Raw genomic sequence first — 9,093 nt, 5'->3', positions numbered from 1 at the left:
TCTTTAACAAAGTGAGGAGAGACAGTGCTCTGTGTGGAAGTGAGAGACATTCAGGTCATATTAGTCCTCGCTCATTGAGCCTAGTCTGAAGACGAGACTTGGTGCGCGCACGCACAATACTTTCACCACTTCCTCCTTTCTGCTTTGGGTGTCTTTAAGATGGAGAGGTAGCCCACCAAGACAAGGTCTAACCTCAAGCTGTATTTTCACTAGTTTTAGATTGCTATAGTGAAAAGTGAAAACTTTACATATAACATAGTGTAGAGACAATGCTTAAGAGTACTTATCTGCACAATTACACAAGAATGTAGGTAATAACATCTATCTAAACCTTGACAGTTCAACAAAAATTATTTAACAGACTAGTTTTGTTGTGAATGCAAAAGTGCAACATTTTAAAATCCATTGTTAACTTTTTGATGTTCTGTGTTCTGAAATTAACATATACTTTTTTGTAAGTGCCTTATTGCAGCTTTTATTCCATTGCCTATTTCTTGATTCACACCAGGTGTAAAGGTCTTCAGTATAACTGTTTGCGAGGGACTGAGCCTGAGCTTTCATCTTGCAGCGATACAACAGTCTTTCACTGGCACCATTCTGGACCAAGGCCTTGTCATCTTGTGTGAAAAGGCTATTCACAGATTCTCTGAAATGCTTGAGATTATGTACTTTTGTTTGTAAAATGGAACTCCATCTCATTGAGTTATTGACCCTCATGTCATCTGAATGTGACTCCACACATGGGCAGATAAATGCTGCAGTTTGATGGACTGTTTTATGGTGGATTTCACCATTTCAGAAAGTCTAATAAAAGCACACAATTTACTTAAAGACTTATAATGTAGATTTTCATGCTTTTCAAGTTTTCATTTTATTAGATGCTATGACAAAATAATAATAATAATAATAATAATAATAATAATAATAATAATAATAATAATAATAATAATTAGTTATTATATTGTGTTACTTTATAAGGAAGGTAGATACTGTGGGGGAGATTTGCTGATACCTTTATTACAGGGAACAGAGGGTAGTCTGTTCCTTCTCCGTCATTAGTGCCAGTAGAGCTCTATTCTTAGAGTCCAGCTCCAGTGCTTTAATGAGGCTATTCTCACTCTCTCCCGTCTCCTCAGTCCCTGACAGCCACTGAACACGGGCCAAGACTGGGAGTCTAAAGAGGTCAACCCCTTCAAAACCCCACCACAGGAACAGCCATGTCTGTGCCTGTAACCAATAGTTCTCTTACCAGGGCGATTAGGCATTGTGTATACTGACCAGACATTTGAATATATTGGTTATATTCCTGTCATAAAGCATAAGACAGACACAATACAAATAAATTTGGTTACATTGTCATTAAATATTGGTATTAAGTGCTTGGTTGAAAAATTCACTAACCTTTAATAGTTGCTAAAGAGTTGCTTTCCCAAACTGCACTCTTAGAACGCCACAAAACAAACATTGTCTCTTTAACAAAGTGAGGAGAGACAGTGCTCTGTGTGGAAGTGAGAGACATCCAGGTCATATTAGTCCTCGCTCATTGAGCCTAGTCTGAAGACGAGACTTGGTGCGCGCACGCACAAATACTTTCACCACTTCCTCCTTTCTGCTTTGGGTGTCTTTAAGCTGGAGAGGTAGCCCACCAAGACCAGGTCTAACCTCAAGCTGTATTTTCACTAGTTTTAGATTGCTATAATGAGAAGCGAAAACTTCATATACAACACATAGTGTAGAGACAACGCTTAAGAGTACTTATCTGCACAATTACACAAGAATGTAGGTAATAACATCTATCTAAACCTTTCTCATGTGCAGATTTGCATTGAGCGCATTGAGTGTTGAGGAGAAAAAAAACATTAATGTTTTCTTACACAACATTGCATTAATCACTAAAACTAATACACGCTTACATTTGGTTTAATGATCAAGCACGAAAAGTATAAAAACTTAGTGATTAACAGACAAACTCTTTGGTTCTTACAACATCTAAGCAAGGTGGGAAAACTGAAGCTTTCTGTGTTCGCTCTTGGCTAATCTGAAATCCACGTGAATGTTTGTATGGTATCTTGGCAACTCAGCTGGAGTCTGGACATTGATATTCACAGTAGAAGCCTCCATCTTCTTTTCAGAACAATGAGAACCTTATGGGTGAGAAGAAATCACCCAAGCGCTGATGGACACACAAAGATTTATAACAAACTCATGCCACCAGGCGCTGATGGACACACAAAGATTTACAACAAACTCATGCCAGTCACAGATTGCGCTATGTGATTGTTCATACTTTAAGATTTAATTTAAAAAAAATCTTTTATGTACACCAATAGAAATATAAAGTTTGATTTGAACAAAAATGTCTAAAACAATGAAGGTGACGTTAAACATAGATTCAATTTTAGTATTTTGCTTTCAAAGCTTCAGTTTATTTACATTCCAATAAAACAGTTCAGTGCATATACAATATTAAATAATAATAAAGTATGCAAACTTGCACAATAGTTATTTTCAAACAACTCAAAACCCCCCCAAATGTATTAAAATTAGTAACATGCACTATTTGTCACACAATTTCACAACTAAATGAGTGTCTTAAAAGGTATTCTTATTTAAGCAAATGATCTATTATGTAATTTATTCTCTGCTGTTTTGATATGTAGAACGTTTTTATTACTAAATATATAATACCCATACAACTATTAATAAAAAAAAATAAAAATTTTTACAGAACTGTATTCAATGAAAGTGAATGTATGTGACTGGGTCACGTGCTAAAAGTCCAAAGAGGCTTGAGATGACATTACAATAATATCACTGTTATGGCACAATGGCACATATGTTTTGATTAGTTAAACTATAAACTAGAAGTGTTTGAATTGGGATCTTCTTGTAGTTTATCTCTTATGTTTATCCTATACCCATACTGGGACTTTAGTTCATTACAAGAGAAACCTCAAGGCAGCAAAGGGACAACTTCTAGCCCCACCTAAGAGCTCAGTAGATGTCCATATCACACAAAGAGATGAACAAGATGGATGCGAGGAACAATTCTGGATGATCATGTGACCTCATCACTTAGGAGCAAGGTCAGCTGACTCAGCTGCCAATAGACAAGATGGTGGTGCTGTCCTTGGCTTTGTCGAAGAAAACGGAGGTGGACGTCTCGCTTGAGCCATTGTGTTTGCCTTCAGAGACATTTTGGGAAGAGGATGAGCCACTGGGCTGGCATTCCTCACAACAGCAGCAGCAGCAGTCCATGAATGCCTGGCCCAATGTCTTACACAGACACAGGAGCAGCACTGGCGTCATGCATGACTTCAAGAACAGGAAGAACTGATTTATCAGGGCTAGGAGAGTCAGCACGTTCTCGGGCGCATGTACAGGCGCATATGCCAGTGTGAGGTTGCACACATTCTCGGGCAGCGCGCACACGCCGTATACCACGGCCAGGGCCATGACAGTGCAGTTCAGCTGCCGCTCCAGCTGCTGGGCGTGTTGGAGCTTCTGCTTTTTGGACGGGGAGCGCTCCTCGGGCCGCTTGGGAGCGCTCCCACTGCCGCCGGAGACGTGACAGGTGGCCATCTGGCAGAGCAAAGTGAAGACCATGGGCAGGCAGAAGTAACAGCCGAAGTACCACCACATGCGGGCATCATGGTAGTTGATGACCAGGGAGTAGATGGACTCTGGCAGGTTAGGGTACGGACTCATGATGCAGGTGTCTACCTGGATGCCCAGGGATGGTGATTTGGTTTGGTGCAGCTGCCACAGGAGAAGCTCAGGGGCCGCCAGCAGCATGGACCCGATCCACACCACAGCCACCTTGGCCAGAACAGACTGGCAGCGCTCCACCCGTCGGGCCTTTGGGAGAGAGCTTGTGGCGGCATGGAAGCGGTCGATGCCCAGTGCACATAGACTGAAAGACGTCACACCTAATGATGTCACCTGCACAGTTGTAGAAATGTTTCAGAGCGGTTATCATCTTACCTTCCTTTCTTAGGCCTTGTGTCTTCCCTTAAAATGAGGTGTAAAGAGGGATGTAAGGGCTTGTAATAGTAGCATTTGAATATCCATTAAATATTTTAATGTATTATCAGTAACATTAATCTAAATCTATCACTTCATATATTTCCCCATAAATGCTGTAATGTTAATTACATTTCTGACCAATAATATGTACTTTTTATTCTTAGCATTATGTTTCTATGTATGCGTTGTCCCGTCCCAGTGAAAGGCAAGTTTTGGACGCGTCACATATAGAGGATGTTTTATATATAAATGCTTGACCAATAGCTTGTAATAGCTTTTGATGTTTTGTTTGAGAAAATCTTTGAGTTTGGCCTGAGACTCACCTCCATGTAAGGTACAACCCTGCAAGAGAAATCCCCCAACAGCCGTCTGTTGGTGAGTTGGTTAAAGACCACCACAGGCAGGCAGCAGCACAGCACCAAGAAGTCCCAAAAGGCCAGGCTGGCCAGGATGTAGTTCCAGGCGCTCCTCATGAAGTAGTTGTGCCACACAATGCACATAACCGCCAAGTTACCCACAATCCCCACGGTGAACACCACCAGGGCCAGAAACAGAATCCCGTAGGCACTGTAGGAGCCGTCTGTCACTGGATACAATGGGTTGTGGATCATTGTGTTGTCTCTTTCCGTGACATTGCCATGAGTGTAGGGCCGACCTGCGTTCGCTTCGTTGTCTCCACTTGCAGCTGGGGTTGAACTTGACAGGTCTGTGTAAGACATTGGAGTTGATAGATTACTTTCATAGTCCTCAAGTGGGCTGTACACAGAGCCTGTAAAATCATCCACTGTTTGTTCTTCAGGAAACATTTTCTTTAGTCGCATGTCTGTCTGCCAATTGTCTTGTATAGGGTCTGTATGTCCAGCATTTCCAAGGATCCTTCTTTTAGATGCAAGCTCTTGATTGTCTTTTTGGTGCCCCTGAGAGCTTCTCTTCTCTCTGATCATTGATGCTGAAGCACAGATACCCAGAAGCACGACCAGGGCCACCAAGTAAATCAGTCTAAATGCACCCATCTCCATCTTCAAAGTGAAGAGCAAGTGATCTCCTAATGGAATGGTGAGAGTTGCAGAGCTCTCCAGCACAGCTCACACCGAGCCTGTAGAGTTCGCAGGGAAGGGTGAAATGAAGAGCCAGTGCAGCCAAAGCCAGAGATGCCTCATGCCAGGGACTTTGGGTTCTGCGGTCCTGTTTGCCAAACCTCAGCTTCCTTTGCACATCCATGGATGGCTGTTCCCTTTCAATGGGGTTCGGCAGGGGAACGCCTCCTCTCTTCCTATCTGTTCCACAGAATCGGGGGGATAATGCCCTCTGCTGGCCAAATAAATGATTCTTAATTTGTCTTTTTTGGATGAACCATTAAGCGATATTTAAGAAATGAGATACTTACAAGCTCTGAAGACTTTGGGAAAAATCATAAGAAAACAAATGTCAAGAACAAGACACTCCATGATTTCTGAGTGTTTCTATGAGTGGGAGCATCAGAGCAAGATAGTGGAGTATAAAAACAAATCTAATAAAATCAGGGACTTACAGAGTCATGGTATTCTGTTTTAGTGTGAAGGCGAATGTCAATTTGATGGTGCCATTTAGAGATAATAAGTGAGGATAGGTGATTTCTTGAGTGTGCAAAATGTTTAACTGAAGAAATGTATTGTTTTGCAGTGCATTAACAATGTTAGCAGTTTTAGACAGTGAGTAATTGGTACTCTGTAGATGGAGCATATCAGGATACAACTCTGCAGCACATTCTTGTGTCAGACAATGAGGGAAAAGCACATGCATATGCTCACAAGTTCATTGTTTTGTTACCTTTCAAAATATACAAAAATTCAGATTTTAATTCAAAACCCTAAGAATTCATAGTCTATAATATTATTTTGTGTTTCTTACAGTATTGATTCACTTTGATTTGCCTTTTTAAATTTTGCCTGCAATTATCACGTCAGTATGACAATTCTGATCGTCAGACCTAATACATCTAAATACATCAGATCTAACGAGAACACTTTGAATTTACTGTTATAATTTAATGACAGTAAGGAAAGTATAGACAGTTGTGACCCAGGTTGTGTGAGGAAATATAAGCAGTTTTTGTCATATGTCTAGAGAGGGCACAGTCTGCATACTTGAGATGCAGAATGCGTTTATGCACTTCACTTCCCCAGAAAATACATAGTGTTTGCAACGCTGATGATGAGTTCACAAAATGGCCAGTTTTTGCACCATTAACAGGTTCAGTTTTTGCTGATACAAGAAGGTAACAGGGAACAAATACTGTAGGGCAGTACTTCTACAGAACTTTACTGTACCAAAATTGATTGTATATGTTAAAATTAAACTTTACAGTTAAAAGGTGTTTCTCCTACTTTGGAGGTCATTGTATATAAGTAACATGATATGAATATTATGTAAAGTCTCATTAAACTGATAATGAAAATGAGATGTAACATGCACCAAGAATTTACACAGTATTGTTTGGAAGTTTAGACAAGAATGTTTGGATATGAAAGAATGACATATTTACAATAGTCTTGAATAATCATAGAGCACATTAAAAGGTAGCACAGTGTGTTTATATAGATGTCCTCCTTTGAGTGAGTGAGTGTATGTGCAAAGATGGTGTGTCAACATAAGATGCTTGTACTTAGTACATTATTTATGTGCCCATCCTCATCTTGTGATGAAGAGAAAATATTCGTTCAACCTAAGACACCTGTTTACAAAACCAACTCCCTTCCACAGCAGCTATTTGGGTAATAATGGCACATTAGCCTAAGTGAGAGAGCGAGAGAGAGAGAAAGAGTAAAAACATTCCTACATAGTACATTTATTCACACAAGTGGAAATATTCTCTAGCATGCATTCAGATAAATTTGAATTAAATAAGAATTCTGGCAAAATTTGTTGCACTGTCATCTGTATAGTAATGTAAACTAGTTTAAGATATGCTTTATATACCACAGTGACACTGGACTTAGCATCATGTTAAAGATTTCAGGAGTACCTGTATATGTCCATTAACATTTATAGCCATCGCAGTATCTGAAAAAGCAGTCACATGCTAACAAAGGCCCAACTTTAGTAAAAACACTGGTCATTTGTTTGGTCAAGATCTTGTTATAAGAAATAGTATACTTCCTTTTAATGCAGTAAACTGGTCATAGTTGAATCCTTCTACTAGAACAGAATTTTGATAAACTTAATTTTGATAACCTTACGACTTTGCGATACGACCTAAAGTTTAGTTAAAGGCTAAAGTTTAGTTAAAGGGTTGTGGCATAGCTGACATCTCCCTATGTCAATAACCATTTGTATACTTTAGAGTGTGTAAAGATGGAAGAGTGTGTAAAGATGGAAGATCCATTGCACAGGAGAGCCAGTTCTCTCTCTCTCTCTCTCTCTCTCTCTCTCTCTCTCTCACACACACACACACACACACACACACACACAGACAAACAACAAAGGAATACTTTTTTTCCTTTGCAGGTGTGTTTTCTGATAGCACCTTATTACCTGTGTAAAAGGCCTTGTTCAAGTATAATTGGTCTTATCAAAGTTTCATATCTGTTTTATTTTTTTCCCCTTCTTTTTATGTTGTGCAAGCTACGCTTAAAACCCCCAACATTTATTCTTACCCCTTAGAAAATTTCTTTTAATTCTCTCTAACCAGCCATTAACCAGAGTAATAAAGATCAAAATGATTTGAGATTTTTTCCTTTACATTCATCCCACCCCCTCTCCCCAGATGTTTACAGTGCAATCATTCAACAGGGCCAATCAACCCAGATCTCTATTTGAATGCCTATGGCTATATATGGAGTTTAGACTAAAGGATCAGTGCAGGCAGTGGATCAGTGCAGGCAGAGGACCTGCACAAAGATTACGGGGGGTAAATGGGCTTTCTCTGTATCAAGTCATAATAATAATTAGAATGTCAGCAAAGCAAAGAGATCCTTTTTTGTTTACTGGATATTATTACTTTGGCATTACATACTCATAATAAAAATGTCAAGGCATGAAATACATCATATTTACCTGTACATCCAAATTATTGTCTGTGATGTGACTCTTTAATATGAATTATGCACAATTATTAGGATTTCATTGGAAAGGGAATACTCTAGGCTGCAGCTAAAAAACCACCAATCCTAACCCAACTAACACCCCAAGAATTTATTTAAAATAATATCACCAATAAATCTACAACACGCATGATATCTAAATCAAATTCCTAACAGAGTTTATCTGCCCTTTTTGCAAACCAGTCAGCATAAAGTCAGCATCCTACACTTAAATCTGAAGCTAGAGTGCTGTGATTATTAAATTGTTTGCAATTTATAATTTGACATCCCTCATAGAAGCAATGCATTCTGGAAACCATGGATGACCATACCAAGCTGGAGCACTCAGCGAAACAATGGCAGAGTTAACATACTGCTGCTAGTATAACTGCCTGTTGAACGCATCTGCTTCACTTACACAGTACAGCAGACATGAAGACTAGAAGCAAATGGTTTGATTGCAAAGACTTCTCAACACCACTAACCCGCAGTATACTGAGAGCAGTACACCTTGTGGGGGGTCAAGGCATTCTGTTAGAAGACATGGACTTGAAGCTTCTTGAAAGTTGCTACAGAAGCAGAATAATATAGTATATCGGCTTAAACATAATAATTAACTTAAATCTCCCCTTTAAACGTTTACACTCTAGGCTTGCTGGATTGGTTTGAATATGAATTTGCCTGAAAAGTGGATTTGAATATATTGAAGCTTGGCTTTAGGGCAAGCTCTCACACAGGTGTCATTTTGCATTTCACAGTGTTCTTGACTCTGTGGAACATGATATTGACTATGATGCATTTAATTAACTGCGCCAGATTTCCAAAAAGTACTGTATAGAAAGGTCATTGTTAAAAGAGTAAACTGTTCCCCATTAAGATGATCTTAATCATACTTTTTTTTCTTTCTTTTTTTTTGTGTGAAAAGGGGCCCTGCTCATTACTTTAAATATTAAAACAGTTGCACAATAACATACTTTATGATTGTGTTCATCTGAACATGTGACTT

At 39.3% G+C, this 9,093-nt stretch overlaps 1 protein-coding gene across 1 annotated transcript; it reads right to left on the bottom strand.

The window, feature by feature from the left end:
- Nucleotides 1-2,391: 2,391 nt before the first annotated feature.
- On the bottom strand, nucleotides 2,392-5,233 carry gpr37l1b (G protein-coupled receptor 37 like 1b). Its single transcript, XM_027015990.2, has 2 exons — nucleotides 4,350-5,233; nucleotides 2,392-3,942 (listed from the first exon to the last, which is right to left on the bottom strand). The coding sequence occupies exons 1-2, from the start codon at nucleotides 5,043-5,045 to the stop codon at nucleotides 3,097-3,099; spliced, it is 1,542 nt and encodes a 513-aa protein (XP_026871791.2). The 5' UTR covers nucleotides 5,046-5,233; the 3' UTR covers nucleotides 2,392-3,096.
- Nucleotides 5,234-9,093: the final 3,860 nt, after the last annotated feature.

Source organism: Electrophorus electricus, chromosome 23 (genome assembly GCF_013358815.1).
Source record: "Electrophorus electricus isolate fEleEle1 chromosome 23, fEleEle1.pri, whole genome shotgun sequence".
Taxonomy (NCBI): Eukaryota; Metazoa; Chordata; class Actinopteri; order Gymnotiformes; family Gymnotidae; genus Electrophorus; species Electrophorus electricus.
This window is presented reverse-complemented; position numbering and strand designations above follow the sequence as displayed.